At 42.3% G+C, this 21,476-nt stretch overlaps 1 protein-coding gene across 2 annotated transcripts in view; it reads left to right on the forward strand.

Annotated features, from left to right (window-relative positions):
* rmdn2 (regulator of microtubule dynamics 2) overlaps nucleotides 1–21,476 on the forward strand; it is a 118,238-nt gene that overhangs the window by 37,728 nt on the left and 59,034 nt on the right. For both annotated transcript variants that reach the window (XR_013497738.1, XM_078212267.1), the window contains exon 2: nucleotides 20,945–21,155. Coding sequence is in view for 1 of the 2 variants with exons in the window: in XM_078212267.1 (XP_078068393.1) it covers nucleotides 20,945–21,155 (211 nt within the window). In the remaining variant the exon portion in view is untranslated. The remainder of the gene's footprint in view (nucleotides 1–20,944; nucleotides 21,156–21,476) is intronic.

Consider the following 21,476-nt stretch of genomic DNA (forward strand, 5'->3'; position numbering starts at 1 on the left):
CCTGGAGAGATATCATCAATGTTGCCTCTGCGAAATCCTGGAAATCTACTGACAGAATAGGCATACCAACGTGAGCATCCTCTTCCAGGCCAATATCCGCAATATCAAGGCACTGGTCATGTTTGACCAGCTGTGATGGATGGGCCACATTATCCGCATGCCCGGTACAAGACTCCCGAAACAAGTGCTCTACTCCGAACTCCACAATGGTAAGTAATCATTAGGAGACCAGAGGAAATGCTACAAGGACACTCTGAAAGCCTCCCTAAATAAATGGAACATCTCCATCGACACGTGGGAATCGCTTGCCTTAGAACGCACAAACTGGAGAAAATATGAAGGTGCTAATTGCCTCGAACATCACTGGGTGGAACACGTGGAGGCCAAGCATAAACACCAGAAAAAGAGTGCAGAATCCAGAGCGTCCTATCCAGCCACCTCATCAAACCTGTGGCAGAGTCTGCAGCTTCAGGATTGGACTGTTCAGCAAAACCCATCTCCCCAGAGTGGAAGCAAGTCATCCTCGTCCCTGAGGAACTGCCAAAGAAGAAGAAGATGTCCTGGCTGCAAGGGTGGGGTCTAGTATCAGGGTACACATCCTCAGAATAAAACATTTAGGACTGAGATGACAATTTTTTTATCCAAGGACAGTGTATCTTTGAAATTCTGTACTTCAGGCTGTGGAGGCTGAGCCATTGAGTATATTCATAATAGAGATCAATAGATTTCTAGTTATTAAAGAATATAGGGATAGTGCAGGGAAATGGTGTTGAGGTAGAAGATAGGCCATGATCTAGTTGAATGGCGAACCAGGCCTGAAAGGCCGAATGGTCTACTCTTCCACTGTTCGATATAACTGGTAATTAGTTATTCAAGTCAGAAGGATCTTGAGTCCAGTCTCATACCTCATCAATTGAAGTAACAATTCAAAATGCAATACTCTGTCCACAAATCTGGAGCAGAATAAGAATCAGCAATAGTATTCACATGGGGCGGCACGGTGGCACAGTGGTTAGCACTGCTGCCTCAGCGCCAGGGACCTGGGTTCAATTCCCAGCTTCTGTCACTGTCTGTGTGGAGTTTCCACATTCTCCCCGTGTCTGCGTGGGTTTCCTCCGGGTGCTCTGGTTTCCTCCCACAGTCCAAAGGTGTGCAGGGTAGGTGAATAGGCCATGCTAAATTCTCCCTCAGTGTACCCAAACAGGCGCTGGAGTGTGACGACTGGGGGATTTTCACAGTAACTTCATTGCAGTGTGAATGTAAGCCTACTTGTGACTAATAAATAAATTTTAACTTTATCTGAATTTGCTGGGATGTACGCACATGTTTTTAGACTGAATTAAGTACTGTGCTAGTGCCACTGGCTGCTGGTTTGTGACTTAGATAGCTACTTAGAATTCCAAAATAAATTTAGTAAATTTGGTTAAACCTTTTTAAGCATATCCTCTCATTGGCATTAGGCTTTTTATTTTTTTAACCCTTTTTTTTATATATAAGATTTGTGCTGGTTTCATAAGAATAATGTATTAGAAGCTGGTGGCACCAGCCTGGCATTTACCAAATATGAAAGCAGCTTATATGTGTGAACATTTTGGTCAGGAAAAGTTTTAATTCTGCTTGAGCTGTCTGCATAGTTGGAACAGTGTGCTCACACAAGAAGTGCTTAAATATGAAGGGTCAGGTCCTGACAGCTTGCAATGTAGACAAGTCATATGCCAACAGTTGACGAGTTCAGGACATATGGGAACTCCAGATGTTTGCTGCTTTTCTGGCACACTTCCCAAAGGAACCTCATCCCAACTGGAACCCAGCATTTGCTGCCAGTGTTCATGGGGCTTTGTTGAGAAGAGAAATTCAGCCCAATCTGCAACAGTGGGGCCAAGGAAGGGGAATCCTGGCCAGGAGTTTCCTTGTTCCCAGCATGGGATTGCTGGGCAAGAGAAAATTCCCCTGAGAATTCATGCCTCTTTATTTGCCTACACCTGCAAAGAATCAATCTGCCAGTATATAATTAACACTATAAGCGACTGAAAATCTTCTGGGGATGGGGCTCTCAGCACATTTCTGAGCAGCTGGCCCCTGTTTCGTCTCCTGCACCTCTTCTCTCACCTTGCAGTGGTGGTCAACCAATATATAACAATATTCACATGGTGCCTGCAAACTCTTTGATCATTAGGGAACATTCACTGGCCTTCATGCTTAGTGCAGAGGCTTTCGATGGTGGCTTCTGTGATTTCCTCTTGAATGAAAGGCCTGTGCTTGCATGAACTCTGAGGAAGAAAAGCAAAAGAAAGACACCCCTGTTCGCCTATTCACTTTGGGCTTCTTATTACTTACATTGCAATGGAATGTTCAAGTCATTAATGTGTGATTCATTTGATGTTCTCAGCCAATTATGATTCTGTGATGATCTCACTTAATTGGCAATTAAACTTTGAGTTGGAATAAATGTGTCACCTTGTGCAAATTGGGAATTACATTCCTTTTTCAACCACAAGACGCAGGAGAAATCTTCTTTCCTTCCCTAATTTGGGGAGATGGTGATGTAATAATAATGTCACTGGACTAACAATCCAGCAACCCAGACTAATGCTTTAGTGAATTAATGGTTCACTAAATGTCCTTGGGGAAGGAAATCTGCCATCCTTACCTATCTGGTCTACATGTGACTCCAGATCCACAGCAATGTGGTTTGGTATACAACTCAGTTCAAGGGAAGGTGGGAATTGGCAACACATGCTGCCTGGGTCAGTGACACCCACATCCCATGAAAGAATTTAATAAATCATGAATGTTAATGAACTTATATTCTTCGTATTTCAAAACACTGCTTTCTTGTTGGTGGATTATGGAAAAAGTGGCATGTCCTATTCTACAAGTAGGGGAAATTACAGGCTTTTCATTCATTTATTTTCAGAGATCTTCATTCTAGAATACTGCCATGTTATCCAATTTAGATTTGAAAGATGGTTCTACCCACATGGATGCGCTAGCTATAGAAATCTTAACAATACTGACTACAAATCAGTTAGTTGTTATCACTTTGCAAATCACATTACAGGAATTGGTTCCATTCAGTCTTGTTTTATCTCCTTTTTGGAGATTACATTTAATGTTTCAAAATGGTATATGATTAACCCGTACTTGGTCGATGCATTTCAGGCAAAACATTAAATTAATGCTGTGTACTGTTTTAAATGTAAATTTATAACTCATTTCCTGCATTATTCATTGGCTGTATACAAGAAATTCAGACCCAATATAATGAGTGGCTAGCACTAATTAAAACAGCCGGCTCTCTTAAATAAATGGACTGCTTGTTTATTGTGGTTGCAAGAAGCAGTGGGAGTTTCTTTACAAAGTGAATCTTGCATGTCATACTTTTAGGAAAGGTTGATAGTGAAAGGGAGTGAGCACCAAGATTTTCTGATGATGCATTGGCGGTCCATGAACACTGGTGCAATACGGGGAAAAAGAAATTAACAATCTGACCTGAGTTACCAAGATAAGTGCATGTTCAAATGGCATATCATGCCAACTGCACCAGTTGCCTCATTCACCACATCTCCATCACATAACAATCTCTAACAGTAGTCAGTGCTTCTATTCATATGCATTAGCTATCACTTGCATGTGCAACCTCAGTTCATGTCATGCACACTTCCAGCTATTCAACAATCGTAGCCACATTGCCCAAAAATATATATTGCAGGAAGCTCAGTGACAAGGTTTGAATTATAAGGAAAGGTTGGGTAGGCTGGGACTTTTTCCCTGGAGCGTAGGAGGATGAGGGATGACCTTTATAGAAGTTTATAAAATCATGAGGGGCATAGATAAAGTAAAGAGCCAAGGTCTTTTCCTGATGGTTGGTCTTATGGGGCTGTTACGCTAGTTTTCTTGTACTTGAGACTATTGTTTCCCTCAAGTAGCCAGACAAAGTCACAAAGTGGTTTAAGATGATTTATTAAAGAAGACTATAGCTATAGTCATTCAGACCATTCAGAGTGAAAGATTCAGAAATACATAGGCAATTAAAGTCTCAGCTTTTATTACAAGTGATTAGTATATACCAATAAAAGAACAGGAGTTGTCTCCAATCAATCATAGCTATTAATTAAGGTTACATCATATAAAGTACAGTTTTTGAAAACCAATAACAATCACTTTACACTTGCTTAATTATAATATCCAATTGACGTAAAGTTTTTACTTGCCTCAGTTGAGAATTGTTTTCGCCTATCTTTTAGGCATTCCAACTGTGTCTGGACATTAGAACATGGATCACTCCCTTGTCCAATGCATGATTTAAAGGCCTTTTCCCAGCATAGTATCTTTCTCTCTTCCTAATCTGAAAGTCAGGTACCTAGAACTAGCTGCTACCTATCCTGCAGTTGTGTAGGTTTTTGTGATTTGTCTCTGTTAACCCTTTCCCTGGACACAGTTATAAATATGACTTTCTTCCATAAGAAGTGGACAGTGGGGAACCTGTGGATGTGGTGTATCTCGATTTCCAGAAGGCATTTGATAAGGTGCCGCACCAAAGACTGTTACATAAGATAAAGGTGCACAGTGTTGCAGGTAATGTATTAGCATGGATAGAGGATTGGTTAACTAACAGAAAGCAAAGAATGGGGGTAAATGGGTGTTTTTCTGGTTGGCGATCAGTGACTAGTGGTGTGCCTCAGGGATCAGTGTTGGGACCGCAATTGTTTACGATTTACATAGATGATTTGGAGTTGGGGACCAAGTATAGTGTGTCAAACTTCGCAGATGACACTAAGATGGGTGGAAGAGCAAAGTCTGCAGAGGACGCTGAAAGTCTGCAAAGGGATATAGATAGTCTAAGTGAGTGGGCGAGGGTCTGGCAGATGGAGTACAATGTTGGTAAATGTGAGGTCATCCACTTTGGTAGGAATAACAGCAAAATGGACTATTATTTAAACGGTAAAAAATTGCAGCATGCTGCTGTTTAAAGGGACCTGGGTGTCCTTGTGCAGGAATCTCAAGGAGTTGGTTTGCAGGTGCAGCAGGTAATTAAGTAGGCAAATGGAATTTTGTTCTTCATTGCTAGAGGGATGGAGTTTAAAAACAGCGAGATTATGTTGCAGCTGTACAAGGTGCTGGTGAGGCCACACCTGGAGTACTGTGTACAGTTTTGGTCTCCTTACTTGAGAAAGGATATACTGGCACTGGAGGGCGTGCAGAGGAGGTTCACTAGATTGATTCTGGAGTTGAGAAGGTTGGCTTTTGAGGAGAGACTGAGTAGACTGGGGCTATACTCCATTGGAATTCAGAAGAATGAGGGGAGATCTTATAGAAACCTATAAGATTATGAAGGGAATAGATAAGATAGAAGCAGGGAAGTTGTTTCCACTGGCGGATGAAACTAGAACTAGGAGGCATAGCCTCAAAATAAGGAGAAGCAGATTTAGGACTGAGTTGAGGAGGAACTTCTTCACACAAAGGGTTGTGAATCTGTGCAATTCCCTGCCCGGTGAAGCATTTGAGGCTACCTCATTGAATGTTTTTAAGACAAGGATACATAAATTTTTGAACAGTAAAGGAATTAAGGATTATGGTGAGCAGGCGGGTAAGTGGAGCTGAGTCCACAAAAAGATCAGCCATGATCTTATTAAATGGCGGAGCAGGCTCGAGGGGCCAGCTGGTCTACCCCTGCTCCCAGTTCTTATGTTCTTATGATTATTAGTATGGGTATTAATCCTTCTCAGTAGGGAAGTCCAAAACTAGAGGGCATAGGTTTAAGGTGAGAGGGGAAAGAATTAAAGGGGACCTGAGAGGCAACTTTTTCATACAGAGGGTGGTGCATTTGTGGAATGAACTGTCAAAGGAGGTGGTAGAGGCAATGTACAAATTTAAAATATTTTTGGACATGGATGGGAAAGGTTTAGAGGGATATGGGCCCAATGCAGGCAAGTGGAACTAGGTCAGTTTAGGAAACCTTATCGGCATGGACGAGTTGAGTCAAAGAGCCTGTTTCCGTGCTCTATCTCTCTCTGACTCTTATGACTTTCTTGCAGCGGAAGATAGCACATAATAGGAGATAGCAGAAAACATTTGGTGAGGGCAAGCACTCCTACATGTTTAACCATTCACTGAGGTGACAGTGATGGCCATCTTGGGAAGGGGTATCGTTGAGACCGGGATTATTGGTGGGACTGGGTTATCTGATGAGGATACCTGTTTATCTAATCCTCCTCCTCCTCTTCTACATCTTCCTCATTGTACATCTCTTTTGACTCACGCTGCAGATGGTGTAAGCACATCCTTCTTACTTTCACTCTCTCCTATTCCTTTTTCATTTCATATAAAATGGAACACACTGCCAGCGCTTTATAATATTCCTTATGGCAGCATAACTGCTTGGCCCATAACTCCCTCAGAGGGTCAATCAGATTGCCACCCTGGAGGGACTTGGTCTCATTGAAATTTCAAAGCCCCTGTCTGACCTAACCCTTCTAATAAATGCGAAGTGATGCATTTTGATGCATTTTGGTGGGAATAATGTAGGGAGGAGCTACACGATAAATGGAAGAACCATAAAGGGTGTAGAGACGCAGAGGGACCTGGGTGTGCAAGTCCACAGATCTTTGAAGGTGACGTCACAGGTGGAGAAGGTGGTGAAGAAGGCATATGGCATGCTTGCCTTTATAGGACGGGGCATAGAGTATAAGGTTGGGGTCTGATGTTGCAGATGTATAGAACGTTGGTTCGGCCGCATTTGGAATACTGCGTCCAGTTCTGGTCGCCACACTACCAGAAGGACGTGGAGGCTTTGGAGAGAGTACAGAGGAGGTTTACCAGGATGTTGCCTGGTATGGAGGGGCTTGGTTATGAGGAGAGATTGGGGAAACTGGGGTTGTTCTCCTTGGAAAGACGGAGGATGAGGGGAGACTTAATAGAGGTGTATAAAATTATGAAAGGCATAGATAGGGTGAACGGTGGGAAGCTTTTCCCCGGGTCGGTGGTGACGTTCACGAGGGGTCATAGGTTCAAGGTGAAGGGGGGGAGGTTTAACACAGATATCAGAAGGACATATTTTACACAGAGGGTGGTGGGGGCCTGGAATGTGTTGCCGGGCAAGGTGGTGGAGGCGGACACACTGGGAACGTTTAAGACTTATCTAGACAGCTATATGAACGGAGTGGGAATGGAGGGATACAAAAGAGTGGTCTAGTTTGGACCAGGGAGCGGCGCGGGCTAATTGTTCCTTGTTTCTCGTTTCAAGGCTTCATTCTATGATCATCTTGCTGGTGCCAGTACAGAGCGAGACTGCGGATAGTTGGGAACCTGTCTCGGGGGCAGGGAATTCATATGGTGTTCGTGGAAGTGGAAATGACTAGGGTTGGGAAGCATTTTCCGATCAGGGCCAGTGTGATCTCCTGGACTCGTTTCGATCGCCTCAGGGGGTCGGAGAGGAATTTCCCAGATTTTTTTTCCCCATATTGGCCCTGGGGTTTTCACTCTGGGTTTTCGCCTCTCCCTGGAGATCACATGGTCTGGAATGGGGGGGTGGGGGTGAGTTAATAGGTTGTGATGAACAAAGCATCGTAGCTGTGAGGGACAGCTCGGTGGATAGGATATTGGTATGTAGATAGGCTGGAAAATTGGGCGGGGATCCTGGATTCAGGATTCAATCCTGGACCGGGGAGCGGCGCGGGCTTGGAGGGCCGAAGGGCCTGTTCCTGTGCTGTATTGTTCTTTGTTCTTTGTTTGTTCTTTGTTCTCTCTCAGGCTGGGTGAGACAGGAGCAGCGAAGTGTGCACGCGGTTGCACACTGGCATGGACCAACTGGAGCACAGAGAGAAAAGATGCATCCCCTTTTTACAGTACTAGTGGGGGGCAAGAGGGGAAGCAGAGTTGAGATGAGGGGGATGGTGGGTGCTTGGGGTCAGATTGGAGGAGGATGATGCAGGAGTCGAACTGGGTGGGGGGAGGTTCGGGGTTGGGGTGGAGAGAGAGGGGGTAAGGTTTGGGGTCAGAGTGGGTATGGGGAAGGGTCGGAGAGAGGGGGGGATGATTGGGGTCAGAGCGTCTGGTTGTGGTTGGAGTGAGGGGGGGAAGGGTCAGGGTCGGGGTCAGAGTTGGGGGGAGGACCAGGGTCAGACTGAGGGGGGGTGGGTGATGGTCAGGGTCAGAGCATGTGGTGGTGGGTTGAATTTGGAGTGTGGGAAGGGGGGCAGTGGTCAGAGCGCAGGTGGTCAGACTGGGACCAGAGGACAGGGTTCAGAACAGAGGAGGATGCCGGAGTCAGACTGGGAGGAGGGGTAAGATTGGTGTTAGGCGGGGGTGGGGGGTTTGGTGCAGAGGGTGTTGTCTGGTGTTTGGTCAAGGCACGTCGGGGGGGATTGATTGTTTGGGGGTTCCCCTGGGTGGTTTGGGGCGGTGTGAAGGATTCCATTGAGTGTCAGGGTTGGGGGGAGGTGGCTCCTGGGAGATTGTGGGTATGCAGGATGTCCCGTGTGGAACTCGGTCTGGCTTTTTAAAATAGCTACTATGGAGTTAGAAGTGCTTTTTCCTTTTATCAGAGTAACTATCAGGGTAAAATGGTAGAATCATCTGAAGTTTGCAATTTAAATAGTTTTGTTGGATGTTTGCCAGCCCAGCACAGTTGTCCAGGTGAAGGTGGCCTTCTGGAGGTTCAGGTAGATCCCTGTGTGGAAAGTTGTCCGAGGGGATTCCCCAGCACATCATTGGCGTACCTTCCAAATGCAACGCTGGAGAACCAGGAATTATGGGCCCTTATATCTCTGGCGGAAAGAGCCAGGGGCATGAAAATTAAGAGCCATGGTCACCTTGATAACCACAAGCAATGCTTTGAGATTACACTTAGAGCTGCAGCAGTTGGCAACTTCCTGTTCTGACCTCTTTTGTGAAGTGAATACTTCTGACGCACTGGTTCTCGTTGAAATGGAGGTGAAAGAATCATTCAGTAAGGATGTTCAATAAGGTGGCACAGTGATTAGAACTGCTGCGTCACAGTGCCAGGGACCTGGGGTTCAATTCCCAGCTTGGATCACCTTGTCTGTGGAGTCTGCACATTCTCCCCATGTCTGCGTGGGTTTCCTCTGGGTGCTGCGGCTTCCTCCCACAGTCTGAAAGACGTGCTGGTTATGTGCATTTGGCCATGCTAAATTCTCCCTCAGTGAAACCAAAAAGGTGCTGGAATGTGGCGACTAGGGGATTTTCACAGTAACTTCATTGCAGTGTTGATGTAAGCCTATTTACGACAACATTAAATAAAATAAGCTGACTATGGTGAGCCCTTCTACCTCTTCTATCAGATTTTCTTACATTATATGTGACCTCTTTTCATTCTCCCAAATTTTTTAATTCTTGTGAAGCCCTACTTGGCCTGGCAATAACAAATTTCAGCACAAGCTTTTATGTGAGCATAAATGTACTTCAGCATCATCCGGATCCCTGTAGACTATTCAAACATTAACCAAATATAAGAAAGCTCCAAAAACATTGACAGAAGCCAGAAGAAACAGACCAGCAACTAATCTGTAAGTAATTCATGAATTAAATAATCCTGGCAGGGGCTCCTTCATTCTGTTCAATAGCATGTTCTTGCTGTGCAAGATTTAGAAGAGGCATTGGATAGAGTATGGAGTTCAAAAACAAATCACTGCGCACTGATAGACGCCTTGATCTGTCTGCACTGTGTGTTGCTGGTGGTAATTGGGTCTGGGAGCATGCAAATCCCTTTGCCAAGATGTCAGCCACTGCTTATGCAAGTGCTCACATGTTTCTTAGACTTCATTTTCAAATGTTGGATTGATCCATAGCATCCAAAAAACACGTGCCACATCAACCATTGATGAGAAATGCAAGCTTTCATATCTATTTTAATATCAATAATCTTGAATATAGTTCATTATTTTCTGTAAGAATTTTCTACATACCAGATTGCGGCATTTAAATAAGTCTGTTTGTTATAATTATTGTTTATTGCCTTGTTCTTCCCACTTGACTGACTCAAACTCCGATCTTTCCAACTTTCTGTTTGTGTCTGTGAATTGGAGGGGCTGTTCTCCACAGCACTATTGGCTTGAGATTTGTGAAAATTGAACTTGCACCCAATACAAACAATGGCTGTTTTTCCCTACCGTGGATAACAACGATCGTTGCGACTGTGGCTACTGCTTCTTCACGTCATTCCTGTCCTACTCCACTGTCCTGAGGATTGTGGCCTTTCCCATTACTCAAGTACTGTGTCACTGACTTGCTCACACTTTACAATACCATGGGGGTAATTTTCAACCCAGCCGCCTGGGTGGTAACCTGGTGGAACACATTATCTGCCTTTTATATAACCTGCCAAATTATTGATGCATTGATTTCAATGAAATGAAAATAAGGCAAGTTCTACAATTTGCAGTCTATTCAGCTAGTTTACCATACAAGTGGAAAAATTAACTTTAAACCCCATATTTCTGTGTTTTAATTTTGAGGAACTGGATTAAGTTTTCACAAGTTCGGCACAGACAAGAAGGTCCAAAAGGCCTGTTTCTGAGCTGTAATTTTCTATGGTTCTAAGTATGATTCTAAGAATTTGACTGCTAAATCTAGTTCACTATGACAATTGCTCCCTCTGGAAGCGGGGGAGAGTGATCTTATGTTGGCTGTCCCAGCACTGTGCTTTAATTATTTAAAAACACATAGTAAACTTCTGTAATAATTACCAACATGCATTCAGTAACCACAAAAGTAAGTACCTTTTAAAGGTAACAGGAAACCTCTCTGAGTAATTGATAACTAACAGCATTCTCCTCCACTCAAACACCTCTCAAAACAAAATATACTATTCCTTAGCCCTTATTATTGTATTCCAGATCCACCAATAGCACCTAGATCATACCAGTCCTCAATACTCCTGGAACATAGAACTTAATTCCCCAACAGACCTTGCTCCCACTTTACCAGTAAGCACACATCATATGACCAGCTTTGTATTCCCAAATCTCTTTTCCACACCCAGTTCAAGGGCAGGACTTTTCATTTTTTTTATTTGTTCAGCGGAGGCGAGTGTCCCTGGCTAGCATTTATTGTAAGAAGTCTCACAACACCAGGTTAAAGTCCAACAGGTTTATTTGGTAGCAAATACCATAAGCTTTCGGAGCACAGCTCCTTCGTCAGATGGAGTGGATATCTGTTCTCAAACAGTGCCACTTACTGTTTGAGAACAGATATCCACTCCATCCGACGAAGGAGCTGTGCTCCGAAAGCTTATGGTATTTGCTACCAAATAAACCTGTTGGACTTTAACCTGGTGTTGTGAGACTTCTTACTGTGCTTACCCCAGTCCAACGCCGGCATCTCCACATCATAGCATTTATTGCCCATCCCTAATTGCCCTTGAACTGAGTGCCTTACCCAGACCAGGTAAGGATGGGAGATTTCCTTCCCTAAAGGACATTAATGAACCAGATGGATTTTTATATCAATCAACAATGGTTTCATGGTCATCATTAGACTTTCAATTCCATATTTTTATTTAATTCAAATTTCACCATCTGCTGTGTTGGGATTTGAACACCAGTCCCCAGAGCGTTACTCTGGGTCTCTAGTCCAGTGAGTGGCAATATTGTGCTTTTAAGAAATGTATTTGTCATGTTTCTTGTGCAGGATCTGTTTTAGCAGGTTTTTTTTTATTACCAATGCCATTTTGTCAATATTCGGCAGCCTTGTATTGTTACTGTAGCAGCTAGAATGTTTGTTTTAATCTGGACTAATGGTGTTCTGTTGTTTTTAGTTGTTTCCCTGAGGTTTTTGCAGAGTAGCACTTGATTAGGTTGATTAACAGGTAAGGTCATATGACTGGGTGGAACTAGGCTTACACCGAAGAATCAAGTCAGAGACTGCTTTAAGTTGTTAGAGAGCAGTGCCTCTCTTTTCCATTCTCTGAAGTTGGAGATTGGAATCTGCCAGGAAATAGGACTCTTTCTCTGAGATTCTGCTGTTTGGGAATGGATCTTTTTCTGAGAGTCTGCTGAATGAGAGTTGCTGTTTAGGAAGCTGCAGAGAGAGTTGTCCCTTTCTGTCTCTCAAGTCTGGAGACTGGGAGCTGCCAAAGACTAGGTTTACTTCTCTGAAGTTCTGCTGTTTGAGGACGTAGCTTTCTTTGGAAGCTGCTGACTGGATCTCTCTCCAGCGGTGTTAAAACCTGGAAATCTAGCGTCCATGTAAGCATATCTACTTTTGATGCTAAAGAAGGGATTCACGTCTATGGGGGATACTACTACATTGGAACAATAGAGATAGCTAGCTGTTAAGAATTATACTTTGTCATGCTTTAAGTATTTTAATTGATAAAAGTTATGCAAATTCTTTTAGTTATAATCTAACTGTTTTCTTAAATAAAGTTTGTTTCAATAAAAGCTTCCCAGTGGGTCAATTGAATCATACCTGAAGCAAAACATATTATGCTCACTCTAATTTCAAAATCAAATGTAAAAGTTTGGGTCTAGGCTAACTGCATAATATATCTTGGAGTTTCTGGTCTGGTCCCTAAAAAGTGATAATACCACTAAGCCACCGCCTCCCCCATTTGGTGGTGGAGTTTCTCATTTGCACTGAAAAAGTAGGTAGGGAATGTATCCATGCCAATATAGGCTATCATGCAGCTATTTAATATTCTGCAAAGCCTTAATTGGCTAGAGAGGGGGTTCTGCCCATCACTCAGGAGGAGCTCCCCTAAAAGTCCCCTTGCAGTGCCACTGGGAGCGGTGGTCACTGCAGGGATTACATCTCGTCCCACAAGTATGAGTGCTGGAGCACAGGACAATGGTAAGTACTGGTGGACTCATGGCAGGGACAGAAGGGGAGGCGCGACGGTGTGGGAGTTATTGGAGAGCTTGGGGGATCCAGCACGTGGAGACAAAATGGGATGTGGGAGACCTTGGCCGAAAGTTCCAATCGGGAAAAGGGGCAAATGATGGAGGTGCCCATCTGCCTGAGGCCCAAACAGGCTAACCTGCTGTCCTTCCTCATCCCCGTCCCTGAGTTCTTTCCACATATTCAAAATCTGGAAAATGACCCTTAAGAACCTCACTTGGGGTGAAGGTTGGCAGGCTTTTTGCTGGGTCTTATTGACTCCACCGTAAAATTTCTGATGGGCAGCACGGTGGCACAATGGTTAGCACTGCTGCCTCACAGTGCCAGGGACCGGGTTCAATTCCCAGCTTGGGTCACTGTCTGTGTGGAGTCTGCATGTTCTCCCCGTGTCTGCATGTGTTTCCTCTGGGTGCTCCGGTTTCCTCCCACAGTCCGAAGGACATGCTGGTTAGGTGCATTAGCCATGCTAAATTCTCCCTCAGTGTACCCGAATAGGCGCTGGAGTGTGGCGACTTGGGGATTTTCACAGTAACTTCATTACAGCGTTAATGGAAACCTACTTGTGACACTAATTAATAATAATAATAGGTTGAGGTTGAGCAGCAGGAAGGCCACTTGGTGAATTTTATAGATCTTCTCACCACCTGCCAGTGGGACCCATAAAATTCTGCCGATGATTTTTTGAGATCAGCAATCCCCCCACTATTGTTTCTTATAGTCCCAATATTCTGTACCCAGGACTTGTTGAAAAAGGGCACAGATAAAATCACCCCATATTAGTTTGTTGAAAAAACAGAAGATTAACAAGTAAAGTAAATGAACCCATAAATGAATGGATTTTTAATTTTTTATCAGTGCTTTTACCCTTCTGATCTCCTTTCCATAGACTCTTGGGGGCTATGACTTGAATTCTGGCTTCAGTTCCAGAGTTAGAAATTTAATTTGGACTTCAGGTGCAGGAGATTTCTGTCTCAAATGAATACAGTCCATTGGATTGAAAATAAACGTATCTTTTCTCTATGTTGTTACAAAGTTTAGGCCATTAACTAAAAATTATGAATTAGAATTCAAAGAAGTGTATTTTTAGGTCACTGGTAAGGAAACTAATGGTGTAGCATGAAGGGAATGTTTGTAAAGCTCTTGATGCTGATCTCAGATATTGCGTCCAAAGTCAGGTCAGCCAACTTCAGAGCACGGCATATTAGAATCTGTTCAATGTCAGTGGAGATTAGACAGTGGGGAATATTCCTTGAGAATTAAGGGAGAAATATTCTGTTATGTAAGTAGCAAAGAAATATGGCTTGACAGTAGATAAGAAACTTACATACAGATTGCTTAATTAAAAGGCTGCTTTATGCATTCAATGAATCACCAAGCCCTCCAGCCCAGGAGGAAGAGAGGGGGGGTAACAAGGAGTATTGTATCTACTATAGTGGATGGATATAAATGATGGTGTTATTATAAGAATGAAACAGTTTGGGGTGTAATTTATTCACATTTTGTAAAGTGCTAGAATATTGGTAGATGGTGAATGCATCTGAGAGGTAGTTGAGATTATATGAAGGAGTAATTTGGCATTGTAATGGAAAAACTAGAGACAAAAAGAGGCATCGTTTGGTGAGAGAAAGAAGAGGAGAATGAAAGGACCAAAGCAGGTGGAAAAATAAAAACAAAAGCTGGAAAAACTCAGCAGTTCAGACAGCATATGTGGAGAGAAATAAAGTTAAGGTTTCAGTTGGTGACCTTTCATCTGTGAAAGTTGAAATTCCGTTATGACCTATGCCATAAAATCCCCACTACTGATTCCAGCACAGTCCTGAACCACTATCACGTTGAACTAAACTGTTCACGTCAATGTCTTAGTTACTCCGGGCTAAGAATCTGATCTCATATTCCAGTCCATTGCAAAGACTACCAACTTTCATTGATTGTCTCCACCCTTGCTCATTTCTCCAATCTCACCTATTCCATGAACTCTTAACCAGTTTCCCATCTTCTAAAACTTCAGATCATCCAAATATCGTCTTGTCCTATACCAACTCCTGCTCCCTCAACACTGGCCAGGAGAGCATTGGAAAATTTGAGATTGAGGTAGCAAAAGCATGGATTAGCGTTTCAACAGCAGCGTAACTAAGGCAAAACAGAGGTGGATGATGGGATTGGAAATAGGTAATCTTGTGAATGGGTTTGGAGGCTCTACTCGGTGAAATAGGGGACTTGAGGGGTGCGTTATTCACCACAGAATTACCAGCCTCTGACTTACCCTTGTAGGCTAGTCCAATTCACTTTCTGGTCAGTGGTAATTACCAGGATGTTGATAGTGGGGGCATTCAGTGATGGTGATGTCACTGAATGCCAAGGGGAGATGTTTAGATTCTCTCTCAATAAAGATGGCCATTGACTCGCATGTGGACACAGATTGCTTCAATATCTATGGTGTCGCAAATGATACTGAAAATTGTGCAATAATCACCTAGCATTCTCAGTTCTGACCTTAATAAGGTAATTGATGAAGGGGTTGAAGATGGCTAGGCCTGGGTCACTGTCCCAAGGAACTCTTGCAGCACTATCCTGGGACTGAGATGATTAGCATCCCACAACCATTTGAATTATGTAAACATCTGAAATATAAACGAAACATGATAGAAAAGCTCAGCAGTTCTGGCAGCAGCTATGAAGAGAGAAACAGAAAAATCATGCGGAACAGTTTGGCTAGGGGCGCAGCTAGTTCTGAGCACAAGTCTTTAGTACTATTGCCGGAATGTTGTCAGGGCGCATAGTCTTTGCAGCATCCAGCATCCTTGGCCATTTCTTGATATAGCATAGAGTGAATTAAATTGGCTTAAGACTGACATTTGTAATGCTAGGATCATTCACTTGGCACTTCTGGCTGAAGATGGTTGGGTTTGGTCCAGCCTTGTCTTTTGCAATGATGTGCTGGGCTCCCCCATCATTGACAATAATTATTTAGTTGTCCAGCGTCATTCATAACTGGATGTGACAAATCAACCAGGAAGGCTAATCTACTGCACTAATGCTGTGAATATCATCTGGAAAAATGCTTTTAGTGGCAGGAACTGTTGATTTTTGTTTCTCTCACTCCCATCTCCCTTCCCCACAACCATCCTGTAGACTAAGTGGTTGTATGTTTGTTCAGTATGTGCAAAGTTTTCTCTCCCTCCATTGCCACCCAGCTGTACATCAAAAGATAAAGGAATATCAAATATTCTATTTGGCATCCATGTAATATGTTCCTAATTCTAATAAGCGCATTGATAAAATCTGCCTATCTCCACCTGTGTTATCAGATTTCAACATGATTTGAGAAGGAAGGTATTTGCTGTCTTTGGAAAAGCTTGCCTTCGACATGTAGAAACTGAAAGAATTTTATCTTGTACACTTAAAGGTTTTTTTATGATTTCCTTTGCAAAATCATAAATGCTGCACTTTAGCAATTTTCTTCTGTAAATTCTCATGGGTATAGGATTACAATGTTAGTGCTTTTTTTAATTAAAGGCAGATTTCGCCCCCCCCCCCCGATTTAATCGCTCCATTGTAGGTTGCAACCTGTTAACAATTGAAGTAATTTTATTGGTTACATTTCTGGAAATCTAGATGATCGTAGTCATCGATGGGTGATCATTTTTGGATAATACTTCTGAAAATACAGCATCACTGCTGTAGCTATAGAGTTTTTAAATCTTGCAAGCTGTTTTTTTTTGCATCAAAATCACAGAATTATTTCCAATCACTTATTCCCAATTTTTGAATTGTAGGAATGGCTTAAAAGCCAACATTTCTGAACATAGGAATAATCTGTGATTTTGTGGAAGAAAGTCTATTTACAATACTTCATTGTGAACAGGTTTGTACCAAGATGTAGTATTTCTGACTAGCATAATGTTTTGCATGTCCAATATGCAGCGCTTTTGTAATTTAATATGTTTTTAAAAGTGCTTCCGGCACAGATTAAGAGTTTTCCTTTCTCTGTTCCAGCACTATGTTCATGCTTGTCTACTGCACCTACGAGAATCAAGTCCACTAAAGCAGTAATCTCAGTAGGACTAGAAACATTAAAAACACTGAGCGTTACAAATATTTCATATTAAGTAACATTTTACTTGCTGTCAACAATAACTTGTATTTATACAACACCTTTTGAAAAATAGAGACATCAGTAAAAGGTAAAAAATCTTCAACTCCTATTTCCCTTAATTTTTTGTGACAATATGTTTTCTCTTTTGTGGATTATTTTAAGAGTACAATTTTCCATCATGAATTTTTTTTATACTAAATTATTTTATGCACCCAACCAGGTATCTATGGCATTAGTCCCCCAGTAGTTAAAATATTTTGGCAAACCTTAATTATTCTCAAAAAATGAAGGCTTCTTTGTTTTCATGAATTGAGAAGCAATTTCTCACGATTGGATTTTCACCAAATTTGTGCAGAGACTTCCTCATAATTTAGAATGTCTTTTTAAAAAATGCACAAGCTACAAAATATCAGTGAATTGGGCCATTGCTGTAAACATGTATGCAGAAACCTCTGACCTTGTCTGTGGCTGGGATTCTCCGGTGCTGCTGCAGTGAATGGAGTTTTGGCTGAGCGCCAAATTCTCCATTCTCGCTAGCAGCAGGGGTGGAATGAATGAGATTGGAGATTCCCACCCCATACTTGAATACTAGCTTGTACAAACAAACACACAAAATTGGGAGCAGGAGTTTCTTGAGTCTGTTCTGCCATTTGACAAGATCATGGTTGATCTGATCTGGCTGCTATTTTCCTGTCTAGACCCCTATATTCCCTTGTCATTCAAGAATCTATCCAACTCAGACTTAAAAATATTCAATTACCTTGCCTCCAATACTCTTGGGGAGAAAATTCAACAGACTAATGATCCTTCAAGAGAAAAAATTCTCCTCATCTTTGTCTTGATTGGGAGACCTCTTTAATTTAAACTGTCCTCCCTGAGTTCCGGTCTCTCTTATGAGGGTAAACATCCTCTCGTCCTCTTGAGCCCCTGCAGGATTTTATGGGTGAAATCTTCTGCCCCTGTTTCCAGTTGGGATTTTTAGGTGCCGCTGGAATGGAGTTTTAACTGGAACGCCAAATTTTATGTTCTTGCTCGCAATGGGTCCCACCATGGACGAGACCAGAGAACCTGCCCTATATGTTTCAATAAAATGATTTCTCATCCTTTCAACGGGGCTTACGGGAGGAGATAGGTGGAGTAGGGGGCCCCGCTACCACTCTGCAGTTGGGATCATGCTCAGAGGGAGGGAAGGGCTAATTGGGGCTGGCCATCGGGGTGGGTCAGCCTGCTGGAGGATTTGGGACTGCGGGGTAGGGAGATTGGGACTGCAGGGGGGACCGGGGCTGGCTCGAAGATGTCTGGAAGGCCAGTGTCAGGGCATGGGGGATGGGTCGGAGGGGCAGCATTGTGGGGTCGTGGAGCTGGCCAGCGATTGAACTGGTCAGCGATTGGGAGGCTGGCAGTGCAGGGCAACTGCGCATGCCTTGATCTTTTCTATGACAGATCGGCGCATGCGCAGTGGCCCGCTCAGCACTATGCTGCCGGCCTCTCCAGCAGGGATAGGTCCCGCCCACAGGGATAGGTCCTGCCACTGGTTTTTATCATGATTCACGAAGGTAGTAACTGATAAATGGATGGCGTTAGCCATTGGTAATGTATTTTTTTCACATTTGTTCTTTGTGTATTTGTAATTGTTTTGTATTAACGTATTTGTAATAAACAAAAAGAAAGCTAGGGCACTCTGCAGTGCTCAGAGTGTGGGAGATTCATTTTGAAACTCCCGCTTAAAAAAAACTAAAGGGATTTACTCCAGTTTTTACTCAAGTTCAGCACATAAAATTTTTTTGGGAGAATCCCGGCCAAGAACTTTGTTAATTTTAGCCAAACTTTAGACTTACTTCATGCCACAATCTTTTCTTGATTTTTATTATTAACATTTAATTTGTATTTCTTCCAAAAACCAGCTCACTTTGTGAGAAAGTGCTTCACTATTTGCATGATTGTAGAAATAACCCAGAATTTCCAGAAGAGCGAGACTAATGATGAGGCCTTCACGGTAGTTTGTCTGGGTGTGGCATTAGTGAATGGTCTGAGAATCCTGTTTAAAAACAAGTGGGATTTAATTAATAATCAAGAATGGCATGTTTCCCAAGTTTGCAACAAATGCGTCCAGTGAGGTTCTGGGCTTGCTCCTGCTTGGCTTTAGGTTTCCCTGGGGAGGCACTAACTTGGCAACATATTGTTAAAATTCCCATTGACTCCGGTTTGCTAAGGCTGCTTGATGCCATACTCGGTCAAATGTTGCCTTGATGTCAATGGCAGTCACTCTCACCTCACCTCTGGACCTCAGTTCTTTCATCCATGACCAACATCTATATATCCTCACAGATGGATATAAAAAGAACCTGAGCAAAGTCTGTTTCAAAGGAACTGGAGGAGCCCATTCAAACATACTCTGAGCCTGTTACACAAGAAGATTAGGAAGCCTTTCAGCCTGCTCTTAAACTTGTTACACAGGAACCGGAGGAAGCCATTCTAGTCTCCCTTGAGCTGGTGACTCGCAAACAGACTGGAGTGTCCAGAAGGCACATTTTTGATCAAATGCATCAGTGCATTCCGTGACGGTGACTGTTAGTCAGATGCATCATGACTGTCACTGGCATGCATTTGAGAATGTGTTTCCTATCAGATGAGCTGACTGAAGTGGTATCACATTGCATAAGGATTGGGGTAATGGCTTGAATCAATTGGTACAACTTTAACCAAAAAAAAGGAACATGAGTTCACAACGTTGAGTTGTCTAACGTCTGTCTGCATCCAGTCCTTAAGCTAGGACAGAAGTTCTCTCCCCATCTCAGCCTTTCTTTTGTTTACCAGACTCTTTAACAAAAGGAGTAGTTTTGACTTTGTGTAAAACGGGTGATAGCGATTCAGTAACGCATTTTACATCTCTCTGGAGTTTTTATTTCCGTGGAGTTCAATGGAATGCTATTTTCTTTAACATTATTCAGATACTGGGGTATCATTCTAACTTTGTCTTTTCTTTTCTGACAGAACATAACCATTTCTATTGAGTGGGTGGTCTAAAGATTTTCATTCTTTAATCGCTTTTTAATTTAAAAACAAGCAAATGAACACTGACACTAATGCACATGAGAAATTAGGTTCACAGACAAATCTCCCAACTTTGATTAGCTTTCGAGATGGGAGATTGCGAAATGTAAAACCTTTAGATGTAAATAATTTCAGGTTTATTGAATTCAAATTAATAAAATTAGGATGACAAAGAATTATTGGCATATTGTTATAAAGTACTCACATTAACGAATTATATTTAATTTCATGTCTTAGCACATCTCAAAAATGCTCAGAAATACTTTGAAGTGCCAAGACAATTGCAGATAAATGTGGCAGGCTTTGTACACAGCAAGGTTTCATAAATAACAATAAGATGAAGGATCAGTTCATCTGTTATGTTAACGTTAGTTGCTGAGAATGAAAAATTTGCTTCAACTCTAAGACAACTCCCAACTCTTCAAAAGTACCTTTGGATTTTAAAATCTACACCTGACCAGGCATAGTGGGTGTCTGTTCAGTATCTTAGTTGAAAGATGACATCTGAAAGATGTAACACTCCCTCAACCTTGCATTGGCATGTCACCATGCATTATCTGAATTTTCACTGTAGCCTGTAACTTCTAACTGTGGCAGACAGTCTATAGATTGAGCTAAACTGTCAAATGAGATCCTAACTCAGAAGAGTGAAACTTGAATTGTCATAAAATGTCATTTGAATTTTGAAGTTGGTTGGGATTGCATAGCTCTGGCTATCTTTATTGTGTAACATAAAAGACTTTGTGGTGAAAGTGGACATGTTAGTACAGCATAACTATTTAAAGGCTTGTTCTTGCAATGTTTCATCTTTATTCATTCTGACACTGCACATTTTTGCAGTCACGTTTTGATTTATCATGTGAAACAGTGAAAGTTCATTAATTAAAGCCTACGACCTATACACTGTAGTAAACCTGCAAACATTTTAATTTGCAGCTATATCACAGCACACACAGATACAGAAGAAGAATCTGAAGAGGAGAAGGTGATATGTCCTACAGTAAATACTGCATTTGGATCTTCGGTACAGGAAGACAACCAGACTAGTGAATTTGATGATCTAATGCAGAAAGCAGATAATCTACATGAGAATCCAGAATTGGACAAGAAAGAAGGATTGCAGTTACTGCTTGAAAAAAAAGATCAGGTAGCTGCAAACTGCTGTGTGTCTTCAGTTAAACTTTCGGTAAACATGGTGAATGTTTAGTATTATCTTGCTCTCGGGAGATGCAGAATTTGTGGTTAACTAAAACAAATATCACAATATAAAGTTATCAAATAGAGTAATAGAGGTGTATAGTGCAGAACAGGCCCTTCGGCCCATTGAGTCTGCACTGACAATAACTACCACTAAAGTCGTGCTAATCCCACTTTCCAGTGCTTGAATGTTATGATATTTCAAGTGCTCATCCAAATACTTTTTAAAGGTTTCCTGACTCCATTAGCTTACCAGGCAGTGCATTCCAGA

The sequence above is a fragment of the Mustelus asterias genome, chromosome 5 (genome assembly GCF_964213995.1).
Source record: "Mustelus asterias chromosome 5, sMusAst1.hap1.1, whole genome shotgun sequence".
In the NCBI taxonomy this organism is placed as follows: domain Eukaryota; kingdom Metazoa; phylum Chordata; class Chondrichthyes; order Carcharhiniformes; family Triakidae; genus Mustelus; species Mustelus asterias.